The sequence below is a fragment of the Rhodamnia argentea genome, chromosome 11 (genome assembly GCF_020921035.1).
Source record: "Rhodamnia argentea isolate NSW1041297 chromosome 11, ASM2092103v1, whole genome shotgun sequence".
In the NCBI taxonomy this organism is placed as follows: Eukaryota; Viridiplantae; Streptophyta; class Magnoliopsida; order Myrtales; family Myrtaceae; genus Rhodamnia; species Rhodamnia argentea.
In genome coordinates, this window is record NC_063160.1 from 15,152,359 (window position 1) to 15,168,631 (window position 16,273).

Here is a 16,273-nt window from a genome sequence, read left to right on the forward strand (position 1 = left end):
CCTGTGATATCCTGAATTCGATTCGATCAGTGGAGATCCATTTGGAGGAGAAGATGATAACATTTCGATAACTGACTCGAACCGCATAAAAAACATCTCTGGGAAAATTTGGGAAACAAGAGATAGATCAATCACCAAAAGAGAGACCTCGTTCATGGAAATTGACGCTTTATTTGCTCAAGCGGAGCCTGCCTTCACTTTCTCTATCAAATCTGCTGCATCCTGGACGGTAACGATGTTCTCGGCTCCCCCTTCGCATCGAAACTCTGAACGTCTCTTCCAAAGCCATCACGATCTCCACCTGTTTACATGTACCCGTCGAACTGCCAATTTCAGCAGAAGAGTCGCGAATGAACAACACGGCCTCACGAAGTGGTTGGAACCTATGCTGAAATGATCTGTCTGTACAAGTGATTACGAGACTATGCGTACCGTGCCAAGAGAATCGGCGCCCAAGTCGGCAAACTTGGTCTCGGGAGCAACTGTGCTTTCATCGACAGAGAACTGCTTGGCAATGATGCCTTGGACCGTTTTCAGAGTGTCTGGCTTAGCCTAAACATACATGCCAATGTCAAAAACAGAACAGGCAGAAAACTGGAAAATAATCCGTTCCTCGCTAAGTCAACGTATCACTTCACATGAGCTGCTGAGGAACAGGAAATTACGGCGGAGCATGATATCTGATTCCTGGAGAGAACCAGAATAGGGGCGAATGCTATTCCCACCTTCGCGATTGCAATCTTCGGCACGAGTCTAATCTTTCCGCTCTGCAAAAGGTAGAAAAAAAATTGGTACTTCACCAAAATGAACATGCAAAAAAGAAAAACAAAAGAGGGTAATGTAATCGACTCATACAATGGCTGACAGGCTTCCTAATTGACGAGCACCGCCTCTTGCCCTGCGAACGGATTGAAGAGCCGGCAACCGGGGGGTTGAAAGCGAAGCAGAAGCCATTATGCTGTCACTACTTCGCTCTTAATACTGGCGATTACCACGCGGTCTCTCTTGACGAAGAGGTCAAAATGCTAATCTGGGGTTCGCGCTTATATACAGAAGTTTTTTTTTTCTGTCCTGATTCTGAATCTCTCCGCTCCGAGGAAGAAGAAGAAGGAATTCGCAGGTGTCAAAGATGAGAAGACATCGTTCCTGTCTCTGGCCAACGATCGGGCGGACCGTACCATGATCGGCGTCTCTATGTGCTTGGAATGAACTTACATTGGACTTTGGGCGAATGTAATGTTTGAATACCGGCAAGGGCAGACCCATGTCCAATTTCGAGAAATTAAATAGGAAAATAGGGCGAACTGATTACTCTTGAAGAAATAATGAGGATCATAATGGATTCCATTGACAAATAATGTGGAGCCCATTTCCTTTTTTAAGAGATGGATTGTTGGGCCGGATAAAAAAAATGAGCTCCGAAGTCAAACTTTAGTGATTTGATCAAATACGGGAAAAGTATAACGACCAATGTGAAATAAAATGGTGACAAAGGACCACATATGAGTAGTTTATCTCGTTTAGGGGCAAGCAAAAGTAACCGTCTGAATCAAAAACTGTTGGAACCGATGAATATCGATTTGGTTCCTGGCTTCACATGTGAAAGCGCCCATTCGAACCACCTGTACTAAATCGATCGTTTGATTCACATATATATTGTATGTGTAATTTCTCATTCTTTCAGCGTGGTCTGTACTAACACACGCACTCTCTCCCCCCTCCCCCCCTCCTCTGTCTTGCTAGTTCGTTTTCTCAAAATCTGCTTTTTAGTAGGAATGATCACTATCCCAATCTAGTCCGATCCCACCCCGAAATCAAGAACTGGATCGAGAGCATCGATTCCCGAGTAGTTCAATCATCGGACCAGTTGCATTTTTTTTTATTTGCCTTTAAATTTTTCTCATTAACGACATTTTCATTGGACCATCTCACGTTAATTGAATCACGTTATCGCTACACTTGGAAGTTATACTAAGCCTCCTAAGCAACTTAGGTTTAGGTTTAAGTTCACATTTAGGATTTTTTTTTTTTTGAGAAATATTATTCGGTTTGGTCCGGTTCAAATTTTATGAAACCGAGAACTAGACCAAAGCCCCCAGGAACCGAACCTAATCGAGTGGTTTGGTTGATCCATCGTGCTTAGCCCTACTTTTAGACCGTTCCTTCGCAAGCCAATAACCCTAGATCCTTCCCTTGATCACATGGTGACCAAGAAGCACGGGGACTGCCGGATTCTCGAGTCTATGTACTCGATCATCGCTCTTGTGTTCGTGCTGGTCGCTTGCGTGGAGCTCTACGGGGCCGCCACCGTCGTCGAAGCGAATCTTTGCCACACTGTGCTCTTCATCCCCGTTCGCGATTTGCATATCAGATATGTGAAAGGTAGGAACCTTCGTTTTTTTTCTCTGTCTGGCTATCCTGAGGTCACCCTCTCTTGCTTAGACTCGTAGATGAGAGACTCTTTCTTCCTCTCTCTCTCAACTCAATGAGCGGTTGAAAGGAATAGAAAAATAATTTAAGCACCGCTGGTTCCTTGAACACATGGGCCAGTTTTCGATTCGTGATTTCAAGGTGGGAATCGATCCATTCTGAACCGATCACCCCTGATCTCGATGAAGCGCATTTTTAACTTTTTTTTTTTTTTGGTCAAAGCATTTCTAACTTAGAAAGCGGTTATTCCTATGAAAGAAAAATAAAAGTGACTTTTTTATTTTTAATTTGACCAAAAAAGTCATAAATCTATTATATGGATGCTCATTCAGTCGTAAATTTTTCAATTTGACAAATTTGGTCGTAAACCTTTTTGTCAAAATTTGGCTAGAAAGCACCGACGTAGATGTCGGACATCCTATATAAAATGTGCAGCGCTAACATGAACAATTGTTTTTGCAAATATTTCTGACTTTTATATCTTTGTTTTCATTATGGTTAGCCATCATGGAGGCCTCAACGTCCCTCGTGTGGCCATAGTAAAAAGAAAAAAATAAAAAGGGAAAATGAAATTCAGAAATTTATTTAAAAAATTATCCACGTCAATGATTTCTGGTCAAAATTAATCAGAGTAACTATATTGGCAAATTATCGAAATATTTAGGACTAAATTGGCCAAATTAAAAGGTTTAAGATTGAATTGACTGTCGCACAATAGGTTTAAGACTTTTTTGGATAATTTTTCCCGAGCCAGTGTGCGATTCATTTCAAGGATAACTGGAAAGCTTCATCCAGCAATAGCAGTAAAATTTGAAACCTATGGTACCAAACCCTTTTATCATTTCATGGTTAATTTATCACGCATCGAGTCAAGCCTCTCCACACATTGATTGGATCAGGCCTCCACCGGAAGCGGATACGTTTTGTTTTGAACGGAGTACGATAGTGGCGCTTTGCAATTTTTTAACTTGTCGAACTCCAAAATGCCCTGCCAATAGGCATATGGCCCGATGATAAAGGGCTTAGGAGGTGAGGATGCTAGTATGATAAGTATGGGATTCGACTCTCGTACTTTATAAAGAGGTAGTGCAAAAGTCCCTCGGATGCTTAATTTTTGGGATGTACATCACCCAACCCTGGGTCTTTGCTAAATGTGTGGGAATCTGCTGTTAATCAATCTGTCCCTGGCAAATTCAGAATGTCCGCAAGATTGACACTAGTAACGTCAGATAAAAATGACCCTGCCATCCATCTCTAGTCTAAGTCAGATCATGTGAGCTTGTTGGCTCCTAAGAGTTCACCCGAGATCACCTTTGTCGCAGGGGTGTGCAATCTGATCGAGTAAAATTGGCAATTGGACTGATCCCCCAAAAAAATCAATTCGATTCGGTTTCTAGTTTCAAATTTTTGGAACTGGTTTGAACAGGCCTGATTTTTTATTCTAAGTAAAGATTTACTCGGGAATCGGACTGATTTTGGAATTGATTCTTAGCTATAATAAAAACAATACAATTTCTCTACATTGATGATATCCGATCCGCAACACCACATGCTCCATCAACTTCTACGGTTTCGCTAGAAGACATCCTGACAATGCTTTGTGGATGAATGTGGAATGGAGTTTAAAATTTATTTTGATGAATGTGGAACTTAGTTTTATAAATTATGTTTTATGTTACGTATTTGAACATTTTTATTGTTTATAATAATTGTACATGGCTACATGTTTGAACTTTTCATTATTCATAATTATACGTGATCACGTGTTTGGCGGATAGGGATTTATGTTGATCATCTTTTACTTTGAGTCATTTTGTTGCTCGTATTACTTTGTTTTAAAAAAATGAAATAAAAAGAAAGAAAAAAAAATACAGGTTTTAGGGTAGACTCTGAAACTGGACCTAAAATATAGGGTAGGTTCTAGAACCAGTTCTCTAAAAATAAGATAGGTTCCAGCTTCCAAAAATTGAGAACCGTTTGTAGCACATAGGTTTCAAGTTTCGTGTCTGGAACCTACCCATCATAGAACCGATCACCCCTACTTCTTAGGAGGTTGGGAGCACAGATTCCTGCCCTTTCGGAAAAATCCAAGTGGAGTTAGATTGGGCTCGGTTGGTTGGTTCGACTGTTTCGATGGAACAGCGGCTCGGTTTCTCGCTGGTTCATAACCGAACCGAACCGAACCGAACCGAATGCATGTATCAAATGGAAAGCCGGGTCGGCTTTTGGATACTGGTGTGTGAAGATCCTCCCAGAGAGAAAAGGCCCGACTGATAACCATCTCTATTTTCTGGTTTCGGTTTCGGTTTCGGTTTCGGTTTCTCGCTTTATGTCAAGTCATATTCCGCAGCATGGCATCAATTTCTGAGTGTCTTGGAGCATTTTGGGCTCTTCCCGTCCTGGGCTGCTCTCTCCCTCTCTCTCTCTCTTCCTTTTCTGCTTTGTTCTCTCTCTTCCTCTTTCTTCGCACTCACTCTATCTTCATCTCTCTCTCTCTTTCATGGACCCTCGGCGAAACCCTCGCTCTGTCAGCGACCCCAAGGTCCGCCAGGTCGGGTTCTTCGCCCCTCCCCCCGACCGCTCCCAGTCGGGCCCTCCCGACCCGATCTCCTCCGCCGCGTCCTCCCCGCCCCTCTCCTCCGTCTCCCCCTCCGGCAACTCCCTCTCCCCGGTCATGATCCCCCCTCCCCGCCACCACTCCGACAACCTCACCCTCCTCTCCTGCCCCGTCCCTGTCCCCGTCCCCTTCCCCGCCGCCGTCCCCTCCAGCTACACCGCCGCGCCCGACTTCTCGCCCACCACCGCCGCCTCCTCCTCTTACTCTGGGAAGCTCGCGGCTGCTGCGGCCGGGGGCGACGGCGAGCTCGGCGACGACGTGGCCATGTCGCCGGGCCGGGTCGGGAAGGGGAGGGTGATGGCGAGCAGTGTGCCGGCGAGCGGGCTGACCACCGTGTCCGTCGTCACCATGCCTCCTGGTATTACTGGTACGTAAGCTGCTTGTCGTGAATTTCTGCTGTTTGGGTGTAGATTTGACTGGGGGCTTCGATTGAGGTCGTGAATGTAAAAGATGGAATGTGGCAAGCTTTTCCCTTCTTTTTTTTTTTCAAGCTTAAGAGTTCGAATTCTTTTGGGGCTGGGTAAGATTGCTGGGCAGTGAGAAGAATGTTCGGTTGAAAGTAAGAATCATGCTTGGTTTTGGATGAGCGAGTATAGGTCTTACTCGCTTGTTTTCGATTGCAGAGTCGGAAATGATGGGCAATTGCTAAATGTCTTGCTTAGGGAGTGATGTAGTTTGGCCAGGTGGACCTCTTCAAGGAATTTGAATAACTAAGTGGTCATTTGGGAGGATTTAGCAATAATCGTTCTTGAGGATTTTGACCTTATCAAGGTTTATTTGAAGTTCATCTGGAAATTCCTATATACGAAAGAAGACTGCCTTGGAGAATGTAATGCTTTTGGCATACTGCAGTATTCATCCTTCCTTGAGTAGCCTTTCTTGTGGCAGACATTTTCTTGGTGCCTTCATTTAAAGGTGCTTTTCACCATGAAAGTCACGATTACATTCAAATGAAATTTTTGCTGCTTTCTGGAAAGCACTTCCAAGACATGCTTTAGCAAATGACAAAGGGGAAAAAAATTGATTGCAGAGAAAGTTGGGGGAGCCTCGGTGGAAGTGCAGAATGAGCGGCCTGCTAATTCAAAGCCCCAAAAGGAGAAAATGACAAAGGCTGAAAGGCGTGCTCTCCAGGAGGCTCAGCGAGCTGCAAAAGCTGCTGCTAAAGGTGCATGTTATTCTCTTGTTGCTTGGTATGATAAATCCTGCACCTGGTGAAGATTTCCTTAAGCTGCTTGATTTTGCATTTCCTCCGTGAGGTTCATAATCTACTTTAGGTTTTGGCTTTTTAGTACTTTGCTATATGCCCTATCATTGATATTGGCTGTCGTCTTGGAATTACAGATACTTGTTGATGGTGTTTTCTTGCTTTGAGTAATGATATATCACATCATCAACTAGGCGTTTGGTTTCACATTTATGTGCTGCACTTCAGTTGAACTTCAGTTGAACCATCAGTATGTGCCTGCATGCAGATGCGCTTGCACATGTCTTGAACAGTTTGATCTCTGTTTTTCTAGGGGAAGGAAATAAGGCTACTACAGCTGCTCCTGGAGCCGCATCATCCGAAGTCACAAAGCCTAATAAAGTTGTTAAGCCTTCTCAAAAGAAGAGTGATGGTGCTTCAGTTGCACCTTCTGAGAAGAAGGGTCCTGGGGGTGAACGTCCTCCAGAAAAGGAAAGAAAGAAAGATGTCCCGCATCCACGCATGCAGTATGATGATGAAAGCCGAGTGGAGAAGGCTAAAAGGAAGGCAGTTGTAAAACAAACAGAGGCTCGAAACCGAGTTGAATTGTTCAGGCATTTGCCCCAATATGAACGTGGAAGTCAGCTTCCAGATCTTGAGTCAAAGTTTTTCCAACTTGATCTGATGCATCCAGCTGTATACAAGGTGCTAATTTATAATTTTCAAAATGCAATTTTATGCATGCAAACTTGCTGAAGAATTACTTTTTGGCATTCAGTCTGAATATTGTTTTTGTCCCTAAATTCTCGTAGTTGTGCTGTGTATTCCAATTTCAAAACTGCGTGTCACGTGACCTGGTATATAGTGAGTGGTAATCGGACAAGGCATGTTAAAGAGGGTTTTTTTCACTCATAACTTTTAGTTACTCACTTTTTCCTAACCATATGTGGGCATGCTTCCTTTGGTATATCTTCGAATAATAGGGTTAACAGTCAAGTGTCAACATGGTAATCCACTGGCTTGACTAAATTACTTAATTCTGCCACTATGGCTCGAGTTATTCTTGCTTCTTGGCTCAAGTTTGGTTGTGTGACCTTGGTTAGATGAGGAGGAATACTGCCTGTGACTTATTTGAGAGTTCCATTTTAGTTGAGAAGGGTATGGAAGGTAGCTCCTGCAGCAATGCTGATCCTAGGTATCGTGTGGATTGATGGACTGGTGGCATTATTTACTTGTAATTTCTGGAGTTCTCTTGTTGGATTCAGTCACTACTTTTTGCAATTTGTTAGGACGGTCAACTAGTTACGATTATTGCCAAAACAGACGTGCGACCTTTTGGTTAACATAATTAGGTTGGCCAAAACATGCTCAATACAGTTTGATTCTTGTAATAGATGAAATATTGTCTTTTCTGCAGTCTATCATTGCCATCTCTATGTGCAGGTTGGTTTGCAGTATTTATATGGAGATGTATGTGGGGGTAATGCTCGTTGCATTGCCATGCTTAAAGCATTTCAAGAGGTGATTAAAGAATACTCAACCCCGCTGGAGAAGACTTTAAGCAGAGACTTAACTGCAAAAATCAGTAGCTATGTTTCATTTTTCACTGAATGTCGGCCACTTTCAGTTAGCATGGGTAATGCCATTAGGTTTTTGAAAAGCCGAATTGCAAAGCTACCTCTGACTATGTCAGAGTCAGAGGCAAAAGCAAATCTGCAGTCAGATATCGATCATTTTATAAATGAGAAGATTATACTTGCAGACAAGGTCATTGTTAGCCATGCTGTTACAAAGATCCGGGATAGTGATGTGCTTCTTACGTACGGATCACCCTCTGCAGTTGAAATGATACTATTACATGCACATGAGCTGGGCAAACAGTTCCGTGTTGTGGTGGTGGACTCTCGTCCAAAGCTGGAAGGACAACTTTTACTTCGTAGGTTGGTAGGAAAGGGTATTAATTGTACATACATAAACATAAATGCTGTTTCTTACATCATGCATGAAGTTACTCGAGTATTTTTGGGCGCATCAGCAGTATTATCTAATGGAACTGTATATTCACGCGTTGGGACTGCATGTGTTGCTATGGTTGCGCATGCTTTCCGGGTACCGGTCTTGGTATGCTGTGAGGCATACAAGTTTGACGAGAGGGTACAGCTTGATTCGATATGCTCTAACGAGCTCGGTGCGTGTTACTGCTTTCTCTGATTATAGACAAGTTTCGATATATCTAGATAGCTTCTTGTTTGCTTTCTGGCTCAGCTATGTGCAACATTTATTGCAGGTGATCCAGATGTCATTTCAAAAGTTCCAGATAGAGATGAAAGCAACAGTTTGGATGGTTTGCCCAATAGTGACAATCTTCAGCTTCTTAATCTGATGTAAGCTTCCTTTTCTGATGAATCTGATGTAGGCAATATGATTAATTTGGTCAATCACCTCAATCATTGCATCCTTTCTCTAACACGCAATTCTCGGGGATTTTGAATGGCAGATATGATGCAACTCCTTCAGATTATGTCTCTATGATAATAACTGATTATGGCATGGTAAGTTAGACTGTTCTTGGGGCTGTCATGAACTGTGGAATGCTTCTGCCTCTTTGTGCTCGAGTGTCATTTACTCTGAATAAACTTGCCAGTGCAAATGTCTATGGACACTGGGGCCTCAATTCTTGATGGTAGTTAGTCTATATAGGTATCAAATGGGACCATGGAGAGAAGCGTTGCAGAATATATATATCCTATGGAAATTGCGTGTAATGGTTTGTGTTTTCGTGCTTCCTTTAGGTCCCCCCAACAAGTGTGCCGGTCATTGTAAGAGAATATCGAAGGGAGCATCTATGGATATAACTAGCCATCGAATGGATCCTAGAGACAGCTCAAAATTTTGTCCACACTGCATTTGAGTTTTGACACAGCCAATGCAGTCGGAAGAATAAAACGCATTTTTGTGTTACTGATTTGCGTGCTCATTTTTACGGTGCCCAATGATTTTGTGCCTCATTTTGGTGTGGAGAAGAGGATGTGTTTTTATTGTTTTACCTGACTCCGTGAAGAGCGCGATTCTCCGCCTCTCCGGACAGATTTATTGATGCAAACACTTGCTTGTTGTAACGTATCCATGCCCCCTGGGCGTCACATTCGTGCTGTTTAGCTAGATCGGATTTTGAACTTTTTCCCTTCCCTGTTGGTGAAGGTGAATGTGTTCTTCTGTCGAAGTGGATGAGAACAATCACAAGTGAGCACTTGGACATATCTTTGCTGCACTATTCATTACTTTCTGTTCATGCTACTGTTATTGTTGCTTAACAATACCTGATCCTAGTGATGCATCATAGACTGGAGCAAAATCATGAGTTACATTTGCTTAGATTGTGTATTCTGGCAGAGCCAAGGCCGGTTTAAAAAATCAAATTGAGATGAATCCTCTTGTTGGAAACAAGAATAAAACGAATACAGAGCTTGTATGGCGATTTTTGGGCCTTCCCTCCCCTCTCTCTGTCTCTCTCTCATTCTTTTCTGAGAAACCCTCAACGTCATAGGTTATGTATTTACTTCATTGCTCCTAAATCGCTGAGGGGTTAGGTGAACTTTCATCATTGATGGTAGCACTTCCGGTAAAGAAAGATATTCAATCCCTTCGGCTTTACCTGGTTTCTTGGACGTGGTATGCCCTGGCAACTGGCAAGGGAACCATTGAATTGGCTCAAGAAAAAGGAATTTACATGCAAACTTGTGGCATGCTACCTTCCCCGGAAGCAGGATCGACCCTGGCTCTCTGGAAAGCGAAAATGGTTTTCCAATGCAAGGAGGTGCAAAAATATGAAGGAACAAAACTTAGGCTTGATAAAACCAAGTCAAATTCATTCTCTTCAAGACAAGAACGGAAATACCACTCCCGCTCCCAAACGAAGATGAAAAACAAACCGCTGGACCGAGGGTGTGGTGACAATAAAATCCCATCATATTTCGGTGGTCCAACGGTCTTTATACTCATCTCGCTCGTCAAGATATATGATCAGAGAAAGAGTTTGCAGTCCAAAGGCCCAGGTAAGTTTAGCTGTCTGTTGAGAGCTATAGTTAAGCTGTCCTAAGAAAGATGCTGTGGCTCTTTACCATAGAGAAAGAGATAAATTAAGGGTTCAAGAGTTTGCCACCTCGTCCCTGTGGTCCACCAGGTTCACTCATCACGTGATGACGGTTTCAACATTCTCATTCTCTTCAAAAAGACAAGTCCCACAACCAGTTTTCATGTGATGATTCGGCCGGATGGAACATCCGGATGAGGTGGAAGTCTTGGAATATCCAATCATTGAAGAAGGGATGATAATCCAAAGCATTCTGAAGAATGATATGCACTGTAGGTAAGTTGTGAAACATGGCCATGCACAAAACTTTAAGCTTGGACATGCCAGCTATGGATGAGTCGTCAGAGAAGTGTGTAAACAGTAAACGGTTTGTCGACTCTGAGACCAACGAACTAAATTGCATACGGCATCAACGCCATTGTATTTGCCACCTCTCATCCTCACCAATATGATGCAGTGCTTGAAATGAACATCCAGGCTGTTATCCATGGACTAGAGCATCAGCAACATAAATTTTGTCAACAATTTAAGGGATGCAAGTAAATCATTCAGTGCTATCACAATGTTATATCTGCATTATAAAATCAAAATGTTGAGAAAAGTATCTCGGATGCTGTGATATTTCATCAATATCATGTCTAGATTCCACGGTACAGCCTACAATTGATAGACGACTGCAAAACAGAACTTCTAAAGATTGTGCATACTCAACTGAACCTCGGCAGAATCACCCTTGGAATTGGCGGGGGAAATGACAGCGAGGGTCACTAAACCACCCAATACAACCACCAATATGCCCAACGAGTTGACTAGCAAGGCCTCCGATGAATAACGTGATATGATGTGATTCGTCTGGAGGAATGTGGCTTTCTCCAGAAAACCGGTCGCACAAGTAGCAACAGCGAGGGCATAGATATAAACCCCGAAGAAGACGTGCCATGGGAGTAACGTAGCTCTGCTATTCCTTGAGCCTCCTCGGTACCAGAAGGTTGCAAAACCAGTAGCCCACTGAACAAAGTAAGCACACGTCAAAAGGTGCATAGGCGAAGAAGCTAAGCTCCAAATTATGGGTCTAAAGCAACGACCGAGAAAACGGAGGCAAGCAGAGGACCTGGATGCTAAAGAGGGAAAGGCAAGCCAGACCCAACCAAGAATGCAGGCTGTAGAAATTGTCAATACCCTTGTCAACATGGAATTTCCACGCAGCCCAGAGTCCGACAATGCTTAGACATAAGGCTAAAAATTGGAGAGTAAGATGAACTAGTTTTCTGAAGCTCTTCGTCCCTGGGAATGTCTTGTATGCTAGGATGGCTGCAGCAAGGAACATCCAATGCACTAGCCATTATTCATCCAAAACGATCATTTTACCCAAATAGAGTTAAAAAAAAAAAAGTAAAAAAATTAAAAAGCCCACGGCTATAACGCTCAATTTATCAAATCACATGGAGAAAATGGAAAGTTTGTCATGATGCCGGAGAATTTGCCACAGCTAAACCTAAGTATAATGCTAGTTCACAGAGAAAGCAAGTGTACCCACATTCACCATTGAGAAGTATGAGTCCGATCACCATTAGAACAGGGTGGACCTACGAAAAGCAGCAGCATGAGTTAGAAGGGCGCAAAACAACAAACACCAAAGCTGCATGAGGGGCACTATCCCAGATCATCTAAAAAAGGGGAAAAAAATGTGAAGCCTCACTGAACATTCACAAGTCTCTTCAATTTAAGGGCAAGTCAGAAGATATTGATCAGCTTAATCACATGGTCCTCGAAGCTGAGTCAAATCACGACATACAAGGTACCGCCACAAGGAAAACCACCACTGTTTCAGACAATGCCCATTTTCACTTAAAAGAAAACAAAGAACGTATCCCACATTCGCTTGCCAAACGAAATACATTCAACAATTGTCATACGATCAGAGAGAGAGAGAGAGAGAGTACATTGAAGATAAGATCCTTCTTGTCGGAGACCAGAGCCAGACCACCTCGGTACCGCACCGCCCAAATGAGAACCAGAGCTGTGACGGTGACTCCGATCACTCTGATGACGGGGATTATGGAGAATCCAGCTACGGGCGCACCCATTATCTCATCCAGAAAACAAGAAAACAAAAGAAAAGGAAAACGCCCCACAGAAAATTGAAGAGTGAAAGCGAGATCTTCGAACGAAAGTCGAGATCTTGGCTCCCCCGGAGCGAAATCGAAAGCGACTGTAGGGGAAAATGAATGCTGAAGGCGATCTGGATCTTTGGGCCTTCACTTCGGAGGAGAAGTGGGTAGAATTTTCCCTTGGGGAGTAATTAGTCAAACCATCTTCTGGGCCAACAAAAAGTCAAACCATCTTTGTTTTCTTTGTATCGCCAAAAATAAATAAATAATAATAATCGCTTACGAAAATGAACGAAGGAAAAGTATTCTTACCATCCACGAAAACGTTCAAACATAAATTATAGCCCATGATGAAATCATTATCTGTGAAAAAAACATGGCAAGACGTTTACATTATTATGTGTCGAATTCCGATTCGTGATGAAAAATTCATTGAATCCTTTGATGCTTTATTATTTCGTGATACCCTGTTCGACTACGTTTTTTTTTTCGTCTTACCTTGTTCATCACGGGCCGCGTGGCAATGGCGTATTCGCCAGCAATGAGCAAAACTCAAGTTAACCCGGGTGGATAAAACTTATTGAGGCGAGCATAAGAGTATATTACAATCATCAGGAGTGTACATGACAAATACGCCCTTATAATTGGGACCATCAGATTGCCTTAGTTTGATGAGCCATTCCCGGGAGGAGATATCTTGTTCAATTGATCTTCCTTCAATTATTCTTTTCATGGTTCCAGTTTGAGCCTTACCTCATCCTTTTGATCAGCAAACCCTACTGGCATCCCATAGCCTTGACATGTAGTGACAAGGTTATATCCTTCTACTTCACAACCATGATTGCCGGCCCTCACGGCAAGCTGCTCGAGCATGCCCTCATTGATTCCCAGCCAACGGAGCTCGGAGTCGCTCCTCCCCGGGATGTAACTTTGGGGATCTCGAAGGGCATCTCTCAGCTCCTCTCTCGTTAGGAAGAGCTTCCCGCCGTTGCCTTTGCCGGCGCCGCGTCTCTTCTTACGATCGATAATTGCGCGCAACAAGTCATCAAGAGCCATGTCGATCCTGATTTTGATATCGACCCGCACGGTGCAGCCCCAGCCTTGACCCATTCCCTCCTGTAGGAGTAGCCGAAAGACCCTTCCTTTTGAGACTTGATTCCTATGCATGAGCTTAAAAGCTACAAACCTTGCATAAGTATACGTGTTTTAATTTTATTCCCAGTCGCATGAGAATGGGGTTCTCTTCTTGTACTCGATGGAACAGATTCAAATGCCTTATCAATAGCATCAATGGAAATTCCCTGATTTTTCTCTTTCTCCAAGAAAAGAATCGGTGCCCATTCCATGTTCATACCAAGAAGGATTAGGATGCTTAGTTTCATATTGCCTGATTTAGTGATGAAAGGCTAAGAAGCCGGTCAGGTGAGTACACCGGGCGAGTGCAGTATGCATACTAACTTGAATTTGGATCGTTGGTGAGTCTCATGTGCGGCCAATTCAAGTCTCAATAGATCTAATGATTTAGATTCAATCTAGTACATATAACATACTCATCGAATAATTCTCAACCAAATCTCATTAAATTAACCAGAAAGCTAACTGATATTGTTGAAAGAACGAGGGTAGCATTTACTACCCAAAAGGGTCAACTTAAGGGAAGAAGTTTGGCGTGAAGTATTTGTGAACCCGATGAATTTCTTCTATATAATGTGGTTCACTTTTTTTTTTGGTCGAATATGATGGTTCACTTTAACAAGTGTGTTTTAGAGAACCTGTAGTATAGTACAAAAATGTTATTTTATTTAAAAAGGTAGCCACCAGACATTCGTTAAGCAACTCCATAAATAAAATTTCCAACTTTTAATGCAATGCTTTTCGCGTATCATGTCGGAAAGTGTTTTGGAAGTTGGAGTAATTAGAAAATCCTACTAAAAGAAAATAATTGATTAATTTTCAAAGGGGAAAATTACCCAAAAAGTCCTAAACCTATTGCAATTGTGTCAATTCAGTCTTAAATTTTTTTTTTTGGTTGTTTCAATCCTAAACCTTTTACAATTGTGTCATTTCAATCCATCCGGCGAATTTTATCCGGATTGCGCCGACGTGAAGGCTGACCGGTGATAGAATATTTTAATTTTTTTTTATAGTTTGTATTTTCTTTTTTCCTTTTTTCCCTCCCCTCCCTACCTCCAGCTGGTCGCCAAGGTTTGGTGACCAGCCACAGGCATCGCCGGAGAGGCCGAGCCTCTCCTGCCCATGGTGGAAGTTGACCTTGTCATTGTCGGGCGAGGCGGCGGCGGTGAGATCGAGCCCTACCATGGCTGAGCGAGGCTCAACCTCGCAAGCCCAAATCTAGCTAGGCGAGGTTGAGCCCCGCCCGGCCATGACGGGGCCCGACCTAGCCGTCGTTGACTTGACCAACAATCGCGAGGTCTACCCTCGCCATGGCTGGGCAAGGCTAGGGCTCCCCGCCGTGCTTGTGGCCGGTCGTCGGACCTTGGCGACCGGTTGGAGGTAGGGAGTGGAGGGAAAAAAAGAAGAAAAAAAAAAAGAAAATAAAATAAAAATTATAAAAAAATTCAAAAAATATTATAATATTTGATCGCCGGTCGACCGGTGTTCACGTCGGCGCCGGCTGGCCAAAATTCGTTGGATGGTCTGGAATGACACAATTAGAAAAGGTTTAAGACTCGAATCGGCAAAAAAAAAAAATTTAGGACTGAATTGGCATAATTATAATAGATTTATGACTTTTTGGGTAATTTTTCCATTTTCAAAGGATAGATCCCAAATAGGATGATTAGCCAATGCACTGAAAATGTGAAGCCTTTTTTATATTGGTAGTTAACACTTAAAAGACACCCATGGTTAAGTCGTTCATAAAATCTAAATGTAACTAAAAACATTTTCAAGAGTTCTCCTAAGGCACTTTTTAAGTATTGCTAAATTTGCTTTGAAAAGGCAAAACTTTTCATTTAGTTCTAGTGACTTTCTTTGGGAAAACTATCAAAAAAGTCCTAAAATTTCTATAATTTTTCCAATTCAGTCCTATTGACTGAAAAATTCTGACGTGGATGTCGGCCTCTTACGTGGCATCACCATGCTTACATGGATAATTTTTAATAATTTTATCTTTTTCGACTTTTCTTTTATTTTTCATTGTTTTCTTTATTTTTTCCCTTCGGCGTCAAGCAAGAGTTACCCTTGCCGGATCGGGTGAGGGCAACCCTCCTCGGCATCGGGCCAAGGTAGCCCTTGCCAGCGTCAGGCCAAGGTAGCCCCCGCTAGCATTAGGCCAAGGCAGCCCCTACCGGCGTTAGGCAAGGGACGCCCTCGCCTAGGTGGGCAAGGGTTGCCGACCTCATGCAAATCGGGCTGAGGGCCGCCGTTGGGGGGCTTGGTCAGGGGCGGTGGTTGGGCAAGAGGTCTATCGGGGGCGACCTTGCTAGAGACGGCCCTCGGCCCGATTTGGGCGAGGGCCGGCAACCCTCGTTCGATCCGGGTGAGGGCCTGGAGGTCCTCGCCCGCAATTGGCTAGGGTGGCCGGTCCATTGGTCGGGGCCTAGCGACCTTGGTTGACCATTGCCCTACCATACTCGAAGGTGGCGGTGACGGCAGCGAGGGCATGCAGAGCCCTTCTTGGCTTTGGTACTGTTTTTTATTTTTATTATTATTTATATATATTTACAAATTTACTTTATTTTTTTAATTTAATTAATTAGTATATATTGCAATTCAAATTTGGACCAAAATGACGTTATTTTAGACTAATCTTTCTTGTTTTAGCTATGCTTTTCTTTTGAAGTTTTTGCTACGCAATTCTAGGTTCCTCATATAGC

General features: G+C 43.1%; 3 protein-coding genes across 3 annotated transcripts; 1 reads left to right on the forward strand and 2 right to left on the reverse strand.

Moving 5' to 3' along the window:
• Positions 1-177: 177 nt before the first annotated feature.
• LOC125312843 (acyl carrier protein-like) lies at positions 178-997 on the reverse strand. Its single transcript, XM_048272465.1, is given in 5 exon segments — positions 178-249; positions 251-301; positions 433-552; positions 666-767; positions 856-997. Coding segments are annotated over 5 exon segments (444 nt in total). The 5' UTR covers positions 955-997.
• A 3,838-nt stretch (positions 998-4,835) lies between these two features.
• On the forward strand, positions 4,836-9,490 carry LOC115736321 (translation initiation factor eIF-2B subunit delta). The gene is made up of 8 exons (XM_048272463.1): positions 4,836-4,864; positions 4,910-5,414; positions 6,078-6,212; positions 6,565-6,935; positions 7,674-8,418; positions 8,518-8,614; positions 8,728-8,782; positions 9,023-9,490. Exons 2-8 carry the CDS (start codon positions 4,931-4,933, stop codon positions 9,083-9,085), a joined length of 1,950 nt encoding a protein of 649 aa, XP_048128420.1. The 5' UTR covers positions 4,836-4,864; positions 4,910-4,930; the 3' UTR covers positions 9,086-9,490.
• Positions 9,491-10,870: 1,380 nt separating this feature from the next.
• On the reverse strand, positions 10,871-12,620 carry LOC115736322 (transmembrane ascorbate ferrireductase 2-like). The gene is made up of 4 exons (XM_030667960.2): positions 12,267-12,620; positions 11,861-11,909; positions 11,435-11,634; positions 10,871-11,331 (listed from the first exon to the last, which is right to left on the reverse strand). The coding sequence occupies exons 1-4, from the start codon at positions 12,408-12,410 to the stop codon at positions 11,014-11,016; spliced, it is 711 nt and encodes a 236-aa protein (XP_030523820.2). The 5' UTR covers positions 12,411-12,620; the 3' UTR covers positions 10,871-11,013.
• Between the last annotated feature and the right edge of the window lie 3,653 nt (positions 12,621-16,273).

Bases quoted from the DNA above. Each gene is read 5' to 3' on its own strand.
- LOC115736321 (XM_048272463.1), top strand. From the start codon at position 4,931: ATGGACCCTCGGCGAAACCCTCGCTCTGTCAGCGACCCCAAGGTCCGC. The intron at 6,213-6,564 runs GTGCATGTTATT...CTGTTTTTCTAG, and splicing joins TGCAAAAGCTGCTGCTAAAG to GGGAAGGAAATAAGGCTACT. The intron at 8,419-8,517 runs GTGCGTGTTACT...CATTTATTGCAG, and splicing joins GATATGCTCTAACGAGCTCG to GTGATCCAGATGTCATTTCA.
- LOC115736322 (XM_030667960.2), bottom strand. From the start codon at position 12,410: ATGGGTGCGCCCGTAGCTGGATTCTCCATAATCCCCGTCATCAGAGTG. The intron at 11,910-12,266 runs GTACTCTCTCTC...TGCTTTTCGTAG, and splicing joins AGAAGGATCTTATCTTCAAT to GTCCACCCTGTTCTAATGGT. The intron at 11,635-11,860 runs GTGGGTACACTT...TCCTTGCTGCAG, and splicing joins CATACTTCTCAATGGTGAAT to CCATCCTAGCATACAAGACA.